We start from the raw sequence: 19,533 nt of genomic DNA, 5'->3' as shown, positions 1-19,533 counted from the left end.
GGATGGTCTCGATCTCCTGACCTCGTGATCCGCCCGTCTCGGCCTCCCAAAGTGCTGGGATTACAGGCTTGAGCCACCGCGCCCGGCCAGCAATCTACTTTCTGTCTGCACAAATGTGACTTCTCCAGGTATCTCATGTAAGTGGGATCATCGAGTACTTGTCCTTTTGACTGGTTTATTTCACTTGGCATAATGTCTTTCAGGTTCACTGAAGTGGTGGCATGTGTCAGGATTTCCTCCTTCGAAGGCGGAGTCAGATTTCACGGCATGTACACACCACACTGCGTCTGCGCATTCATCTGCTGACGGACGCCTGGGCTGCTTCCACCTTCTACCTGTGGTGAATACTGTTGCCATGAACATGTTGTGCGAATATCTCTTCAAGACCTTGCTTTCAATTATTTTGGATATATAGCCGTACGTGGAATTGCTGGGTCAAATGGTAATTCGATTTTTAACTTTTTGAGGAACCGCCATACCACTTTCCATAGTAGCTGCACCATTTCTCATTGCCAACAACAGTCCACAAGGGTTCCAATTTCTCCACATCCTCACCAATACTTATTATTTGGGGGACTTTTGCTGATAGGCGTGAGGTAGTATCTCACTGTCCATTTGTTTTTTTTTTTTTTTTTTTTTTTGAGACGGAGTCTCGCTCTGTCGCCCAGGCTGGAGTGCAGTGGCCGGATCTCAGTTCACTGCAAGCTCCGCCTCCCGGGTTCCCGCCATTCTCCTGCCTCAGCCTCCCGAGTAGCTGGGACCACAGGCGCGGCCACCTCGCCCGGCTAATTTTTTGCATTTTTAGTAGAGACGGGGTTTCACCATGTTAGCCAGGATGGTCTCGATCTCCTGACCTTGTGATCCACCCGTCTCGGCCTCCCAAAGTGCTGGGATTACAGGCTTGAGCCACCGCGCCAGGCCCTCACTGTCCATTTGATCTTTAAATTTATGACTATTCTTGAGACATTTTTGTAAATTTTATAAATCAGTACAAAAACAAATTTCAGTCCAGTTTTTCTTCAAATTTTGTTTTATTCTGAATAAGAGGAAACAAATTAGGCTTCAAAAAGCTAGTTTTCTTCTTTTGTTAGTCTTAACTGGATATTTATATTGGTCTAAGACAGGAAGAAAACCTATTAAATTACCCCAGAAATATGCAGGAATGCATTATGTATGATCCCAATTGGTAAGACTTAAAGTTTTCTTAATTTTTATGTTTTATTTGTTTTTTTGTTTTGAGACGGAGTCTTGCTCTGTTGCCCAGGCTGGAGTGCAATGGTGCAACCTAGGCTTACTGCAACCTCCATCTCCCACGTTCAAGCGATTCTCCTGCCTCAGCCTCCAGAGTAGCTGGGATTACAGGCACCCACCACCACACCCATCTGATTTTTTTATTTCTGGTAGAGACAGGGTTTCACCATGTTGGTCAGGCTGGTCTCAAACTTCTGACCTCAGGTGATCTGCCTACCTCGGCCTCCCAAAGTGCTGGAATTACAGGCAGGAGCCACCACGCCTGGCCAACTCCTATGTTTTATGTTAAGCAGATAACTAATAATTACTAATTCGCTAGATATGTACCAAACACTTTCCTTCCCATTTATTCAGCATTCCTTTATTTTACTTTATTTATTTACTTATTTGTTTATTTTTTTTTGAGACAGAGTTTCGCCCTGTCACTCAGGCTGGAGTGCAGTAGTGCGATCTCAGCTCACTGGAACCTCCACCTCCTGGGTTCAAGCGATTCTCCTGCCTCAGCCTCCTGAGTAGCTGGGATTACAGGCACACGCCACCATACTCGGCTCACTTTTTGTATTTTTAGTAGAGACGAGATTTCGCCATGCTGGCCAGGCTGGTTTCAAACTCCTGACCTCAAGTGATCCACTTGCCTCGGCCTCCCAAAGTGCTGGGATTACAGGTGTGAGCCGGCCTCAGCATTCCTTTGATGCTAGGCACTGTGGTAGGTGCTGGGGATGTAAAATGAGTAAGAAAACATTGTCCCCATTGCATTGTGAAACATTGGGGTATAATTATCCCCACTTCACATCTGAGGAACCTGAAGCTACTTAGGTTTAGCATCTCGGCTAAGATCAGATAATTAGAGCTTGGGGAAAACGGAATTCAAATTCAAGGCTTACTTCAAAGCTCAACCTTTGTGCCGTCCCACAGACTACACTCTATACTATCAACAGCTACTATGAGGCTAGGCAAGGTGGCTCATGCCTGTAATCCCAGCACTTTGGGAGGCCGAGGGAGGCAGGTCACTTGAGCTCAAGAGTTTGAGACCAGCCTAGCCAATACGGCGAAACCCTGTCTCTACACATTTAAAAAATTAGTCGGGTATGGTGGCTTGCGCCTGTAATCCCAGCTACTCGAGAGGCTGAGGTGGGGGGATCGCTTGAGCCCAGGAGGTAGAGGCTGTAGTGAGCTGTGATGGCGCCACTACATTCCAGCCTGGGCAACAGAGCAAGATCCTGTCTCAAAATAAAAGAAGAAAAAAAAAAAACAACGTTATTTAAGGGAACCCTTTTTATAAAGTAATAGGCACCTGTAATTTCTGTTTTTTACTTTATATTTCCAAATGTTGGGTTTTCAAAAGAGTGGCACAATGAAGGAAATCAAAAACAAAACAACAAACCTTGTAGAACCTTCTCCATCTAGGAGTTGATAATTGAATTAGAGGCACTTTTTCAAGCAATGTTATCAAAGCATGCAAAGTAACAAAGAATAGTTTAATACAAACAAAATAGTAAATCCTGGAGTGAGCTTTTAATATCTGCAGCTTACTAAAAAGTTCACATACTTTCCAAAGCTCACTGGCTGCCAAAAGTTAGAATTTTATACCTAAGCAGTTTGTTTCCTAGACAGGAATCTAATTACAAACAGAAGATCCTTCCAGTCCTATATAAAATTCTCTGAGAGACAGAAACAATAAGATTTAAGGAGCCAAAGAATCAACAATTGCATTGACTCTCCATTTAAACAGACAAAACAAAACAGAAGGAAAAGAAAGAACAAAACAAAAAATATTCTGGCTGAGGAAACTTTGGAAAAATAATAAAACTTCAAAAATATTTTTTTATCCCATTTCAAACATTATTCTTTCAGTTAAAAAAGTGGTTTTAAAAATAATTTGGTTCTAACATTTAAACTTTTAGCTAATATAATTCTGTATAATTTTTAATCTATGAAAAAATAAATTATACTGTATGAAAGCAAAAAATGCTACAAATAACTATAACAACTTCAACGTACATAATCTTAGAGAAAAGTTTTATGAGCACAATAGCCCCTTCTAATTTAGGTAATTTTTCTTATCAATATTCTCAATACTTCTATCAAAGTTAATTTCTAAATTTTGAAGAAGAGTGGATAGGATGAGTACCCTGAAACTTATTCCCCTTTTAGAACTTTTAAAAATCTCAATATTAAAGATGAACTATTTAAAACATACGTGTATTTCTACAATGAGGTTTTTTGTAGTTGTTTCTTAAAGACATGCTAGTGAATACCATGGCGTTGTGAAACAAAACGTTTTGTTGAGCCAGATGGAATAGAAGAATGTACCTTACTGCTAAAGCAGAGGGAAAAAGACCTAAAACGAGTTTTGTGTACTTTCAGGTATAGAATAAGTTTGGGGGAAATAGCTAGGAATGCTTTGGTTAAAACATAAGCTGTCTTCGATTAATTCAAATGTTCTGAATTCAACAAATATTTATTGATTACCTACCATGTTCCAAGCACTCTGCACAACACTCAGTATTAACAGATCAGAAATGGTCCCAGACCTTTTGGAACTTACAGGGTAATGAACACATCCTTCAAAATTATCCTTTCTTTTGTGTGATTCCATGGTCATCAAATACAAATTCACACTACCCAAAGCTTAGTACCCATAAAACAGTATATTACATTACCAAAATCAGCCTGCGGGTCAATGTATATACCCCTATTTAAATTAATAAATCATTCAGGCTTGCACATCAGTCTTTTATGAGTTTAGTTGAGTGAATCCTCAAAACTTAATCAATTCTAATTGGTTAGATGTAATTTCTGAAAATTCAAAATACAGTAGCTGGCAATCAAAATAGTAATGGACTATTTCCATTAAAAGATCACCAAAGTGAGTCTCTACTTAGTTTATCCCCTGACAAAATGCCTTTATTTCATAATACCCTTCAAACTGCAACTAGTTAATCCATAAAACTGTTAACAATAAATGAGATATAGCATATGAGTGCTTCTGGAACTTTGTTTTTTTTTTTTTTTTTGAGACGGAGTTTTACTCTGTCGCCAGGCTGGAGTGCAGTGGCGCGATCTTGGCTCACTGCAGCCTCCGCCTCCTCAGTTCAAGCGATTCTCCTGTCTCAGCCTCCCGAGTAGCTGGGACTACAGGGCGTGCCACCACGCCCGGCCTTCTCAAACTTTAATGTACATACAAATCACCCACAGACATGTTAAAATGAAGACTGATTCACTAGGTCGGGGACAGCCAGTGATGTCCAGGCTGCTGTCCACGGACTACAAGGATACACACCTAGCACAGTGGTTGGGACCGAGACTACTCAGCCCAGTTAACTATTCCCTCCCATTTGTATATATCTCATCTCCCTTACTGATCTCACCTTTCTTGGAAGCAAAGACAATGACTTTTTCATCTTTGTATCTTTCAAAGTTCTAAGTAGAATGAATGCCTTATCTACATAATGGCATTAGATATATGTATTCTGAATGAATGGCATCCACCTTTTAACAGTGATTATTTCTTCTATGAGTTATCAACAGAATTGTTTCTCTGAATTTATTTTAAATAGAAAAATATTGTTCAAAAGCTGAAAAATCAGGAAAACTCTCAATTTTAAAAACCGATACTGTATTTGTACCATACTCCAGTGCGTTTTTTCTCATGCTGACCTAACCTTTTTTAAGAAAATAAATATCCATAATTACCTGCTAGTTTATCTCCTAATGGTTTTCCTTTTTTTTTTTTTCTTTTTTTTTTTTTTTTTGGTAAATAAAAATAAGCCATCAATTTTTCAGGGAAAGTTTTAAAACTACCCTTTTCTTTGTATGCAAGGGCACCTTTGTAAAGTAATACCTATAAAATAATCCTGGCTTCTCGGATTAATATTATATAAAAATCACAGTATCCTTGTTATCAATAGGTAGACCGTTGGCACAGTTTCATGTGTGTCTTCGCCGATTTTCTGTGATCACCGGAACAAGTGACTAAATATCTCAGGATTCGTTTCTTCCCTTGTAAATATTAGCTGTTAACCTGACCACACTTGGTTCTGTGCAGAGAAAAATGGTTTGAGGGGGTGTTTTGAGCACTCCAGAAAGAAAACAAAGGAGGAATATTTTCACTTCCTACTTGTTTACCTTTACTGTTTTATGGCTTTTTGGATATTTTTGGGTGACTCTGCCACCTACCAAACACAATTATTTTTGAGTACCTAAGGGCATGGTAACCAAGGATCGGGTTTTAATCCTACCATTAATCACACCATGAATTGAAAACATGAAAGGTCTTGCAAATAAACGTAATCACTTTTTGGCGTCTCCGCACAGGCAACACACCGATGCCTCTGATCTGGCGACCTTAAGCCTCGAAGCGCAGTCCCGCCTCTGCAGGCGGCCACCGCGCGGGGCTGGGTGGTCCCCCGGGGACCGCGAGCGGTTCCAAGGTCTCCGCCAGATTTTGGTTTTCATCTTTATTAAAACTGCTGTTTAGGTGTGTGTCTTTTTTTCTTTTTTTTTTTTTTTAAGACAAGACACCAGGCCAGTTGCGCGACGCAAGCCGGCCGCGGGGCAGGCATTTCGGAGCACCGGGAAGCTCGGAGGCAGCGGCGGTGACCTCCAGACCGTCCTCCTGCGTCCTCATTAAGGAGGCAAAATGGTGGCCGCGAACGCCATCAGGCTGCGCCAGGGCGGGGTTTCGGCGCCAACACAGAGGATCCCGCCAGATTCTGGCGGCCAGAACTCCTCCTCACCCAGGCCACCCCCCGGGGCCCACAGCCTGGACAGCTACGGGCGTGGCACCTGCGGCACCGAGACCCCCGGCGAGGGTGTGGAGGCGGCGACGACTTCCCCGCGACAGTGAACAACGACGCCATTATCAGCACCCCCTGCCGGCGCCTCCGGCGCAGCCCGCGCAGGAGCCGAGGCCCGGCCTCCGAGGGAGGGGGAAGGAGGACGCGGCGGGAGGAGAGGAAGAGGGGGAGGAGGGCGAGAGGAGGGGAGAGAGAACAGGGCGGGAGGAGGGAGAAGACGGCGGGAGGAGGGCGAAGAAGGCGGGAGGAGGGAGAAGAAGGCGGGAGGAGGGGAGACAGGCGGGAGGAGGGGAGACAGGCGGGGCGGGGCGGAGCGGCAGGCCGGGCTGGCTGCGGGGACGGGGGCAGGGCGGCGGCTGCTGCTGCTGCTGCTGCGGGGTGGCCCCCTCCTCGGGCCACCCTCTCCCTGCGGCTGGGGACTCCAGATGGACGAGGGCCCACCCCACCCGGCGCTTCCCCGTGCGACCCGGTGTCGCGGCGGGCGGCGAGGCCAGCGGCTCCCCGTCGCCCCTACCTTACCTTCCCTGTCTTTCTCGTCCGCCATCTTGCTGCGGAGCCGGTCGCCTGGGAGATGCCTAACGATAACCTCGGCCGCGCTGTCCCGGCCTGCTCAGCGCCCCGCGGCGAGCCTGGCTTGGAGGAGGGGCCGCTCCGAATTCTGGGGGAGGAAGACCCTTGGGCGGGGCGGGGCGGGGAGAAGGCTCCGAGCGCGCGCCGCGTCCCCGCTTCCCGCCACGACCCTCGCGCTGGGGGAAGACCAGAAGCCGCGTCTGCCACCCGGCCCCCAACCTTGTCCCTGCAGACCCGAGGCCGGAGCCCGACTAGTCGCGGGCCTAGCAGTGTTACTTCATCACACGCTCCCCAGCCCCCCTTCCCTTATTTCTCATCCATTTGGGGACAGCACGCGCGCGCACACACCCTCGCCCCTCCTGTCCTGTTTGTGCGACGTGGCGTTGCTCGATTTTTGTTGTGAACTGCAGATTTTGAAAAGCGCCGGAGAGCTAGGTGAAGAGCTGGGCTCCGGAGGGGGTGACAGAACCAGCCCGCGGCCCGACCTCCTCCTCCCGCTTCCCATCGGCCCGGCTGCTGCAGAACGGCCGCGCCTGCCCTCCCGGTTTCTCCCGTCCAGTCCTCACCGTCCTTTCCCAGAGAAAGCGGCAGCACAGCCTATGACAACTAAGCTGAAACGGAAAAACTGGGCCGGGCGCAAGAGGAAACCAGAGCCATTCGACTATTATTACTAGAGGAGAGGAATAGCTGTAGAAAAACATGCGCAAAATAGGCACAAACATTGCGTCGTCAAGGCTGCAATGTCTCATACAAAATAGAAGGTTCTCATAGCAACAAAAACGTGCCCATGTTGTGCTCAGTGTTAACATGCGTTAAAATGTTCTTAGTTGTGAAATTTGACATGACCGCTGGTTAAAGTTACAATGGAAGTTTTAAATCCTGCTTTCCGGAAACTTTGCAGCCATAGCATGAGGTTAAATTTTTCTTATTTTCAGGACAAGTTTACTTATACTGGAATATAGTAAAGCTCTTTTTATAAAGAGCTTTGAATAAAATACCTAACGATGTGGTTCAAACGAACACATTTTCAAAACTAATCTTAAATGGTATTTCAGTGCATATGTTATGTAAAAGCAATTTATAAACTAAACTAAATTTTAAGAGCCTTCAAAATACAAAGTACTCGTATTTAATGACTTAACAGTTTTAATGCTTTTATTCTGTTTCTATAATCTCTCAGGAAATCCTGACTATATTTTTATTAAAATAACTTTTTCTGTAGAAGATACCCATTTGGTGCTGTGATCAGCATTCTGCCTGAAATTGAATATAAACAACTGAATCATTACAAAATGGCTCATGTTAGAAGATACTTAAAACGAATACAGTCTTGTACAGTAAATTTTTAACACCCCAAAATAACGAAAAGTAATTATTAGCATTCATTTATATCTACATCTCAGTCAATATGATCTAAATATTTGTGTTTAAAGCCTCCCCCTCTCCATATAGATAAATGAAGGGCTTTGAAATAAGTGTAGGAAACCCTAAGTTTGGTCTCAGGCTTGCTATTCATTCACTATGCTTTTTCGTCTGCTGTTTACAGTTTCCTTTTTCTGGAGCGTCTTTCTCTGCTCTCTCCCCCGCCATCATTTCAGCTTCCCACAAACACACATTTGTCCCCTCCTGGTTGTCATGCAGGATGACTGTCTTTGTTTTTGTTTTTGTCTTTTGTTTTTCGAGACAGGGTCTCGCTCTGTCCTCCGGGATGGAGTGCAGTGGTGCGATCTCTGCTCACAGCAGCTTCCGCCTCCCGGTCTCAAGTGACCCTCCCACCTCAACCTCCCAAGTAGCTGGGAGGAGAGGCTCGCGCCACCATGTCTGCTAGTTTTTGTATTTTTTGTAGAGACAGGGTTTCCCCCTGTTGCCCAGGCTGCTCTCAAACTCCTGAGCTCAAGCGATCTGCCGCCTGCCTCGGCCTCCCAAAGTTCTGGGATTACAGGTGTGAGCCACCGTGCCTGGCCAGGATGACCTTCGCGAAGTCACCTACTAATTGAAGCTCTCCCTCTCAGCCTTTTCCTCTATGGCCCCATACTCATAGAGCCTCCCACATTGATTTGCAATGCTTTCGTTCGTTCACTTGTTTCCACCTGCCAAACAGTAAGGTCTTGAAGACAGAAACAGCATTATTCATTCATATATCCCCAGTATCTAGTACAGTTTTTCTGTTTGGTAATATATGTCTTAAAAATTAAGATAGGAATAAGTCTTCTCAATGACTTTTTTTCAAAAAAGACCCAGATTCAGCACGTACTGTGTGTAAGACAGACCTTCCTTTTACATTACGTTTTCTCATCAGTAAAAGTACTGGGCCAGGTGCGGTGGCTCACGCATAATCTCAGCACTTGGGGAGGCCCAAGCGGGTGGATCACTTCAGGTCATGAGTTCAAGACCAGCCTGGCCCACATGGTAATACCCCACCTCTATTAAAAATAGAAAAATTAGCCAGGTGTGGTGGCTCACACCTGTAATCCCAGCTACTGGGGAGGCTGAGGCAGAAGAATCGCTTGAACCCGGGAGGCAGAGGTTGCAGTGAGCCGAGATTCACCGCTGCACTCCAGCCCGGATGACAGAGCAAGACTCCATCTCAAAAAAAAAGTACCAGTATTTCATGTCAATAAAATAGAATTCTTATATAAACATATATAAATTAAAAATTATTATTTTAAGAGTTGAACAGATTTCTCTGTAAACCCCCCTGTATTTTTATATTTTTAAAACTAACTGTATTCAGCAAAGCTTTTTATTATGTAATTATTCCAAAACACATTAATCATTATTTCTCTGAACTCCTACAGCACATTTAAAACAGTACTGTTTCTCTAGGTGTGGGTGAGTAAAAAAATATTTAATATATGTTAATTAACTCCCCCATCCCCTGACCCTGCCAAGGTTTTTTTTTTTGTTTGTTTTGGTTTTTTTTTTTGTTTTGTTTTGTTTTTGAGACGGAGTCTCGCTCTGTCACCCGGGCTGGAGTACAGTGGCCGGATCTCAGCTCACTGCAAGCTCCGCCTCCCGGGTTTACGCCATTCTCCTGCCTCAGCCTCCCGAGTAGCTGGGACTACAGGCGCCCGCCACCACGCCCGGCTAATTTTTTGTATTTTTTTTTTTTTTTAGTAGAGACGGGGTTTCACCGTGTTAGCCCGGATGGTCTTGATCTCCTGACCTCGTGATCCGCCCGTCTCGGCCTCCCAAAGTGCTGGGATTACAGGCTTGAGCCACCGCGCCCGGCCCCCTGCCAAGGTTTGAATAGGAGCCTACACCTTTATAAACTCTTTTTATATACCCACACTACCTAGCCTAATCAGGACACATATTAGTTGCTTCATACATACTTTTCAACTGCCTAATTTGCTGATTAGACATAAAAGTATATAATTCTAGAAAAGTTTCCACAAGGTGAAAATGATTATCCAAATAAAAAAGGCCCACAATGCCAGTGAGTACATTATCTGCATTATGCTAATATTTGCCTCCTTTCAACTCTGTTTGATTGTAGAAACCTGACAGATGATTATATTACACTTTTAACTCTTTAAATATTACTAGCTTGCTTTGGACTGTGGAAAACTAACTACAATCATTTTTATTCCTTAGAATATATTTTGCGGATGGGCACTGTGACTCACGCCTGTATACCTAGCACTTTGGGAGGCCGAGGTGGGCGGATCACGAGGTCAGGAGATCGAGACCATCCTGGCTAACACGGTGAAACCCCGTCTCTACTAAAAAAAAAAAAAAACTAGCCGGGCGAGGTGGCGGCGCCTGTAGTCCCAGCTACTCGGGAGGCTGAGGCAGGAGAATGGCGGGAACCCGGGAGGCGGAGCTTGCAGTGAGCCGAGATCGCGCCACCGCACTCCAGCCTGCGCGACAGAGCGAGACTCCGTCTCAAAAAAAAAAAAATACAAAAATTAGGTGGACGTGGTGTCGGGCGCCTGTAGTCCCAGCTACTCGGGAGGCTGAGGCAGGAGAATGGCTTGAACCCGGGAGGCAGAGGTTGCAGTGAGCCGAGATCGCGGCATTGCACTCCAGCCTGGGCGACAGAACAGGGACTTAAAAAAATAAATAAATAAAAAATAAATAAAATATATATATATATATGTATATATATGTGTGTGTGTATATAGCTTCTGAGCTGTAGCTTGAGTAACTTTTAATATTGTATGCCGCCAAAGCATTTTTTCAGTTAAACATCTCATAATGATTTTCAGAAATTTAGAATCAGAAAATCATTTTTGATCCCACTCATGGATATATAAACTTAGGGCTAAATCAGAAAAGCAAGCACATAGTTTTAGACAATCACACTTATTTGATGCATTACTCCATGGAGCCAGATGGATACGTACAGGTTATGTCCTTTTGCATGCTTAAATTGATAGTGAGTTAAATCTGTTCGGACAGCCATCAGTGATGTGCCCATGAGGAACACAGAAAATGTTTCTTTTGAATGCAGTTGACTCAGTTACCTAAGATGTGAGTGAAGTGGGAAGGGTAAGTGGTGTGAATAATGCAAAATGATAGTTTAAAAATCCTTCATGCCATGCTTACTTTCCTAATATGGAGATCATTGAAATCTTGGATTGCGAATAATTTTTTTTTTAATGGATTTTCCTTGGGCATTGCCATTTACTAATCTCATGATCCTGGGCAAGCCATGTAATCTCTTTAAAACTTAGTTAACTCATAAAAATAGAAATAACAATGTCCAAACTTCCTATTTTAGAGTTTTCACGAGATGCAATAGATGTAACCGAAAGCTTTGAAAAGTTTAAAGGACTTGCAAGGAAATCTACTGAAATAAGCCCCCATTCCACCTGGGACGAAGCACTCAGACGCCAGACCCCACCTTCTGTCCTGAAATTCACCTTCCACTAGGACAGTTTGCTTTTCTAATGCTTCAGATGCACAACGGGAGATGTTCTGACTTCGGGGTTTCTACTCCTCACTGCTGTCATCTGCTGCCTGTAGGACATGCAGTCTGGCCTACACCATACAGCTTCTCATCTTCAGCTTGTGGCCCTTCCTCGTTTCCACCTTGCTATTCAGGAGGGCCCCGAAGCGTGTCTAGATTCCTTGAGCTGTAGATGCAGGACAATGAGAAGGAGGTAGTTACTTCTCTGGTCTAATTTCAGTTTCCTGACTGAGGGTACATGCCTTCCCTGAATGATCAACATCAAAAATATCCAGCCCTTCATGGAAGACACCAGCCCTCCTCATAGATGGGTCCCTGAGCTTATGATCTCAAAAGGAAATCCTTATCAGAATACAACAGAACAAGGACATAGTTTCATCACAGAGTTATAATAATAAAAATAGTTCTTCTTTATTAAGCTGCATGAGGTACTTTGTATTGTATTAGTATTCCCGTTTCACAGATAAAAATACTACATCTTCACATAAATGGCTTGGTTAAAGCTCACAGCCAGTAATTAAGAGAGCTGGTTAGGAATCTAGTTCTGATTTCAGAGTCACTGTTTTGTTTGTCTGTTTGTTTGTTTGTTGTTTAAGACAAAGTCTCGCTCTGTTGCCCAAGCTGGAGTGCAGTGGTGGGCTCAATGCAGCCTCGACCTCCCAGACTCAAGTCATCCTCCCACTTCAGCCTCCCAAGTAGCTGGGACTACAGGTGTGCTAACCAGGATTAACCATGCCCAGCTAATTTTTTATTTTTTTGTAAAGATGGAGTCTCCCTATGTTGTCCTGACTGGTCTTGAACTCCTGACCTCAAGCAATCCTCCTACCTCAGCCTCCCAAAGTGCTGAGATTACAGGCATGAGCCACTGGGCCCAGCTGTCACTATGTTTTTCTGCTTCTTTATAAAATAAGATATCGTTAGATCCTTTTAATAACCCAAATATTTAGAGAAGAATGTTAAGGGCAAACATTCTCCACAGAATTAGTCACCTCTCTCTCTCTCTGCTTTTCTTTCTTTCTTTTTTACTGCTTCAAAATATGAACCCAAGCGTCTGGCAGAGACTCTTAGAGACTTTGAAGAAACCAGATAATGGCATGCACTTTGTCCTCGTCTGGAAAGACAACGAGTGGAACTAAACATCTGGCCAGATGCTGGCTCTTGGAAGGCAGGAGTGGAGGTGAAATTTACTCCTCCACCGTGAGCCAGTAGTGGGCTCTCGCCTTCATACTTCTCTTTCCTTCCCGCCTTTCTGCAGCTTTAGGTTTCAGGCCTCTCAGTCAAGAAGGAGAGATTTAATTGTGTTAAATTCTTGGCCCTGGACAAGATCATGTTCAGTGCCAAAGCTCGTTCAGGCTTTCCAGGGAGACCCGGCGCAGGAAGCCCAGGCGGCAGGATTTGTGGGCAGCTTGCAAGTAACACTTACGTGAAACCACAGCTCTTAAAGCATTTGGAAAAGTCACACCCTGGCCCTGTTTCTCTCACAAGCACATGTTCCTTTCTGTTTCTCTTCAGTACAGACCGTGACACAGCGAATCACGATTTAATTCATCCCTCAAACACTTCCTGTCCCAAGCAGCATTTTTCAGGCACACTTATTGCCAGGCTAAGTCTCTGTTCTTTATTCATTGAAAATAAGACCTTAAAGATGAAGGATAGTAGCTGATCCAAAGATTCAATACGTGTTTATGATTGCTCACACAACCTCTTCCTCCTTATATGTAAAAATAGAGGAAAAGTGTAAAAATACGCTGTTAATTGATTTTGGAATGTTTTTTTAGTTCCAGCTCCAAAAATACATCTTCGAAATTAGGTTTCATTTATGTTAACATTTACATCAGGAGGTGACGCTGCATAGAAGAACAAGGAAATGGTCTTAGAAGCTAAAGCGGTCCAGGATTGAATCTCAGTCCACTACTCATTAGCCAGAGACTTTGGAAATGTTACTTCCTCTCTGTAACCTCAGTTTCCCCATCTGTAAAATGGAGATAAGAAGATGATTCACCACTTTTGTTTTTTTTTTGGGACAGTCTCACTGTCACTCAGGCTAGAGTGCAGTGGTGCAATCTCGGCTCACTGAAACCTCTGCCTCCTGGGTTCAAGCAATTCTCATGCCTCAGCCTTCCGAGTAGCAGAAATTACAAGCGCGTGCCACCATGCCCTGGCTGATCTCAAACTCCTGACCTCAAGTGATCCACCCAACTCAGCCTCCCACAGTGCTGGGATTACAAGTGTGAGCCACCGCGCCCGGCCTCGATTCACCATTTTGGACCTGGAGGCAATCTATAGTTCTCTCTTAACCTGTGGCCGGATTTAATTTTAATTTAAATTTATTTATTAATTTTGTGAGGCACAGTATCACTCTGTCACACAGGCTGGAGTGCACTGGCACCATCTTGGCTCACTGCAAACTCTGCCTCCTGGGTTCAAGCAATTCTCATACCTCAGCCTCCCAAGTAGCTGGGATTATAGGCATGCAGCCACCACATCCCGATAACATTTGTATTTTTAGTAGAGATGGAGGTTTCACCATGTTGGCCAAGCTGGTCTTGAACTCCTGGCCTCAAATGATCCACCCACCTCGGCCTCCCAAAGTGCTGGGATTACAGGTGTGAGCCACCGCACCCAGCCTTGATTTCATTTCTCTGGACTATGTCCGTGTCACCATCCAGTGACTCGAGGGCCAATAGTGGTAATGTTTGGAGCATTTACTGTGTTTTAGGAAGTATGTCAAGCATTTTACATGGACTATCTTATGTAATCATCACAATAGCCCTATGAGAAATATACTAATATTTCCATATTAAAGATGAGAAACCAAGAGTTAAGATCCCCAAATTGCTTCTCTGAAAGGAGAAGCCTCTCTACTGCTCAGCCCTCCTCCCGGTTTTGCCTCAGAGTCTTACTCTGGATGTTTTCTTTTCCTCCGCGTATCAAGCCCCAGGGGCTTAGCCTGCTTTTCCCCCGGGAGGGAGGCACACACCATCCATGGGGTGACAGAGGAGGGCACTGTGTCTCCCAGTCTTTCTAACTTCCACCCTCCTTGCTACCCTTGAATGTAATCATGTAGGTATTTTTTTTTAATTTAAAAGTTTTACCGTTCAGCTATGGGGAAGGAGATAGGATAATAAAATTAGCACAAATATTATAAAGGTTCTAGAATTTTAGAAAATTTTTACAAATATGCCTCCTGATTCAGAAAGTTCTTGAGTCCCTCTGAGATGGTAAGAGGGTATGTCTGACGCATGGCACACATGGCTTCTCTGTCACCTGACCATTCCAGTGCTGCCAGTACTATAATTAATTTTCCTCCCCAGAGTTTCCCCAGATGAGTGATAGTTCATGAGGCTCTGATAGGACAAGGGAAAAATATCCTGGGTCTGAATAAATAGTTATAGATACATGTATACAGTATGTGGATTTTTATTTTTATTTTATTATTGTTATTATTATTATTATTTTGAGACAGTCTCTCTCTGTCGCCCAGGCTGGAGTGCAGTGGCGCGATCTTGGCTCACTGCAACCTCCGCCTCCTGGGTTCAAGTGATTCTCCTGCCTCAGCCTCCCAGGTAGCTGGGATTACAGGTGTCTGCCACCACGCCTGGCTAATTTTTGTATTTTTAGTAGAGAGGGGGTTTTGCCATGTTGACCAGGCTGGTCTCAAACTCCTGACCTCAAGTGATCCACCCTCTTCAGCCTCCCAAAGTGCTGGGATTACAGGTGTGAGCCACCATGCCCGGTCCACACTTTTTACTCCTTATCTGCTTGTTGATTGTGTATTGCAATTTAAAAATCCACATACTGCCAGGCATGATGGCTCACGCCTGTAAGCCCAGCACTTTGGGAGGCCAAGGCAGGTGGATCACCTGAGGTCAGGAGGTCGAGACCAGCCTGGCCAAAATAGGGAAACCTAGTCTCTGCTAAAAATACAAAATTAGCGGGGCTTGGTGGCAGGTGCCTGTAATCCCATCTACTCGGGAGGCTGAGGCAGGAGAATCACTTGAACCCCAGAGGTGGAGGTTGCAGTGAGCGGAGATTGCGCCACTATACTCCAGCCTGGATGAGAGAGACTCCATCTCAAAGAAAAAAAAAAGAAAAAAGAAGTAAAAAGTGAATTTGTATTATGTTTTATATTATGGGCAATTACAATATTATTTTGAACTTTAAAATTGAGCAGAAAATTGAGCCAGACACGGTGGCAGTGGCTCATGTCTCCTTTGGGAGGCTGAGAGGCAGGAGGATTGCTTGAGGCCAGGAGTCCGAGGTTAATGATCTTGCCACTGTACTGCCTGCCTGCATGACAGAGTAAAATCTTGTATCTTTTTTTGTTTTTTTTAAAGATTGCCTTATACAGGTGGGGCAAGGAAAAGAAATTGAGCAGAAAATGACTCAATGCAGTACCTGACTTTGGCTGTGTAGGCCTGAATTATGGACACTTACACTTAATAAGAGGCTTAAGAATAACAATCAGTTGAGACTAAACATTCTTCTGAGTTGGAAGCTAACTCCTTACTAAAGTTTCACATTACCTAGTAACCACCCTAGAACAAGCATCTGCAACCCCATTTTCTTTTTTTTTTTTTTTTTTTTTTTTTAGACAGAGTCTGGCTCTGTCGCCCAGGCTGGAGTGCAGTGGCCGGATCTCAGCCCACTGCAAGCTCCGCCTCCCGGGTTTACACAATTCTCCTGCCTCAGCCTCCCGAGTAGCTGGGACTACAGGCGCCCGCCACCTCGCCCGGCTAGGTTTTTTTTGTATTTTTTAGTAGAGACGGAGTTTCACCGTGCTAGCCAGGATGGTCTCGATCTCCTGACCTTGTGATCCGCCCGTCTCGGCCTCCCAAAGTGCTGGGATTACAGGCTTGAGCCACCGCGCCCGGCCTGCAACCCCATTTTCAACAAAGAACATCACTACGCAATGCAGTCCAAACATATAAGGGTAAAAAATCTTCACGGTTTGGCTGGGTTTTTCTCTTCCCCCACCCTTGCCCCCCACCGCTTTTTTTTTCAGGTCAGCTATATTTTCGAGGAGGTAAGGGAAGGTGTGAGATTTGGAAATGAATAGTGGTGACAGGAGAGAGAGGTTAGAAAAGGAAGTTATTTTTAGGAAGCCTTGGATGGAAGGGAAAAGTGAGTTGCATTTGGGGCATGGAGCTAGGGGAAGTCAGGCCAAGGGACAGCTGGGTAACTGTTGAAGGGTTTACCTCATTCTCTAGTCCCTCTCATTTCTTATGTATTCGTAATCCTTCCTCACCAAGTAGTAAAAGGAAGGCAGGCACAAACTCCTGGGGGGCTCTTGTTCATGTTAGCCTCCCTCCCCGTTGTTGGAGGGGGACGATTCACTCAGCATTCAGAAAATGCTTCTGGAGCACCTACTAGGTGCAGGACTGTCTTCTAGGTCCGATAGGGAGTACACAAACACCACAGCTGCTCTGCAGTTGCTGAGGTCCTTTCACAGCTGGTAACAATGACCCACCAACTTGAAATACTCACCCGCCAAAACTACGTTCTCCTTCAAATGGTGGCCAGCATCCATACCATGCCCTCGCCGTGGCCACAGCATGCCCAGCAATGGTTTGTATCTACCTTTTTAGAAAACTACCAACTGGCAACCCAAAACGCCAGAGAAGTGTCATCAGAATAGACTAATATTATCTTTCCCAGGAGACAAGTGGTGAGTTATTCCTATTTGTAAAAAGCAAGGGATTATGGATTTAAGTAATTTGGCTAAGTTTATTCAGTAAGTTATTTTATTTTGGTGCCTTAAGTGGGTCTCAAGGCCTTTGAATTCATAGATCTTTAAGTAGAATATTAACTAGAAATTTCATACTAGTTACGGCTTATTTGAAACCAAATAACTGAACCTAGCACTTTTTTTTTTTTGCCTTGATCGTACAATGTTTTTCATGTTATTATATGATTAGGGCAAATACAATTTTTTTAAAACAGGATATAACGAAGAAATTAATACTTTTAAAACTAATGGCAACAAACGCAAAACCTTCCCTGAATGATCTTTAAAAACCACGCCTATGCAGAATTGAGGCTCATGTAAAGCTTCTTTTTTTTTTTTTTTTTTTTTTTTTTTGAGACGGAGTCTCGCTGTGCCGCCCAGGCTGGAGTGCAGTGGCCGGATCTCAGCTCACTGCAGGCTCCGCCTCCCGGGTTCACGCCATTCTCCTGCCTCAGCCTCCCCAGTAGCTGGGACTACAGGCACCTGCCACCTCACCCGGCTAGTTTTTTGTATTTTTTAGTAGAGAGGGGGTTTCACCGTGTCAGCCAGGATGGTCTCGATCTCCTGACCTCGTGATCCGCCCGCCTCGGCCTCCCAAAGTGCTGGGATTACAGGCTTGAGCCACCGCGCCCGGCGTAAAGCTTCTTTTTAACGCCTTTCTCTTTAAAATATGAGTGCTCACGAGACTGTGACGCTGTTTTTCTTTGTATTGTTATTTTTTAATGATCACTTTAACAATGAACAGCATGATGGGAAAGCCAGGGCCCTAGACACCTGAATTTTATTTCTATTTTGCTCCAGTGTCATTTAGGAATGCTAGACCTCTGTGCTTCCCTTTCTTTAAAATGGATATGACATTTTTACCACTTAATACTTATGCTTTGAAATCTTAGGATAATCATTGTCCTATTTTCCATAAGTATCACCTAGTAATAACACTAATAGAAGTTGGGGATCAAAAATGTGAAATAGGATCACCGTCTTGATCACCTTAAGGGCAAATTTCACTTCCAATCCAGGGCGTAGACACCTACATGCCCTCCGTATCTGCACTAAACCATAAATGGGCCAAACTCTCCAACCTTGACTGCTCCTGGCCCTTAATGCTTCATCATAGTCCGTAGCAAAACACTATTGCTAAAATAAAGTAGAAGACAGTGATCTCAGCTAGACACAATCCTATTTTTAAAGAGCACCACGCCTCAATATCATTCTATCTTTGCTTTTATCATTAGATTTTATTTTTAGGGCAGATTTAGGTTTACAAAATAATTAAGCAAAATGTAGAGTTTCCCTATGCCTCCTTTCTGCCTGCCTCCCCACCAGTCTTCCCTATTAGTAACATTTTAAATTAGTGTAGGCTGGGCACAGTGGCTCATGCCTGTAATCCCAACACTTTGGGAGGTCGAGGTGGGCCGATCACGAGGTCAGGAGTTCGAGATCAGCCATGCCAACATGGCAAAACCCCGTCTCTACTAAAAATACAAAAAATTCGCTGGGCATGGTGATGTGCACTTGTAATCCCAGCTACTCCAGGGGCTGAGGCAAAAGAATCACTTGAACCCGGGAGACGGAGGTTGCAGTGAGCTGAGATCACACCATTGCACTCCAGCCTGAGTGACAGAGCGAGACCCCCTCTCAAAAAAAAAATAATAAAATAAATAAATGAATTAGTGTAACCCCATTCTTTTCATTCTATAACAGGCACCTGTGCATGCACGTATGTGTGGGTGTGGTCTTGAACTTAAGGCCCCAGGCAATCCTCCCACTTCAGCCTCCTGAGTAGGTAGGACTACAGGCACACACCACTGAATCCAGTTTATTTGATAATATTTAAATAATTAGAGACAGTTGCTGCTTTTGCAAATAAGAAAATAAGTATTTTAGTGAGCTTAAGCAGTCAGACCTATTAGCTACCAACAGAATTACTTTGGCACCACTTATACCCAAACTAAAATCATTGTATTTGATAGGTATGCTTATATTTAAATAGCTATTCAGCTAGTTGGGGGCATAATTTGCAACAAACATGGTAAAGAAAGCCCTAAACTTGTAACACTAAACTGTAGACTGAGGTTCTACTCCTAACTCTTCCCTCAGTTGGTGACTTTGGCTGAATCTCTGTGGACTCTAAGTTGGATTAGAAAATCTGCAAGAGACCTTTCCAGTTCAAAATGTTATTAATTGATTAATCCTTTGTTTTCCAAAGTGAGTGGACGGCTATTTTATGTGGCTCACAATTTTAATTTATTTGTATAGTTGTTTTTATT

At 44.1% G+C, this 19,533-nt stretch overlaps 1 protein-coding gene and 1 pseudogene across 6 annotated transcripts in view; one reads left to right on the top strand and one right to left on the bottom strand.

Moving 5' to 3' along the window:
• The window catches only part of EFCAB2 (EF-hand calcium binding domain 2), a 483,350-nt gene that overhangs the window by 125,308 nt on the left and 338,509 nt on the right, over nucleotides 1-19,533 (bottom strand). For 4 of the 5 annotated variants that reach the window (XM_050785114.1, XM_050785124.1, XM_050785096.1 and 1 more), the window contains exon 1: nucleotides 6,570-6,693. In XM_050785114.1, the coding sequence (XP_050641071.1) occupies nucleotides 6,570-6,594 (25 nt within the window). In that variant the 5' untranslated portion in view covers nucleotides 6,595-6,693. Of the gene's footprint in view, nucleotides 1-6,569; nucleotides 6,694-19,533 lie in introns of those variants that run through there. The other variant, XM_050785099.1, reaches the window with a different exon arrangement.
• LOC126951165 (uncharacterized) lies at nucleotides 6,441-9,178 on the top strand (annotated as a pseudogene). Its single transcript, XR_007724373.1, has one exon. The product of XR_007724373.1 is annotated as an uncharacterized LOC126951165 (transcript).

Source organism: Macaca thibetana, chromosome 1 (assembly GCF_024542745.1).
Source record: "Macaca thibetana thibetana isolate TM-01 chromosome 1, ASM2454274v1, whole genome shotgun sequence".
Classification (NCBI taxonomy): Eukaryota; Metazoa; Chordata; class Mammalia; order Primates; family Cercopithecidae; genus Macaca; species Macaca thibetana.
The sequence above is the reverse complement of the archived record's forward strand: the minus strand, read 5'-3'. Positions and strand labels throughout refer to the sequence as shown.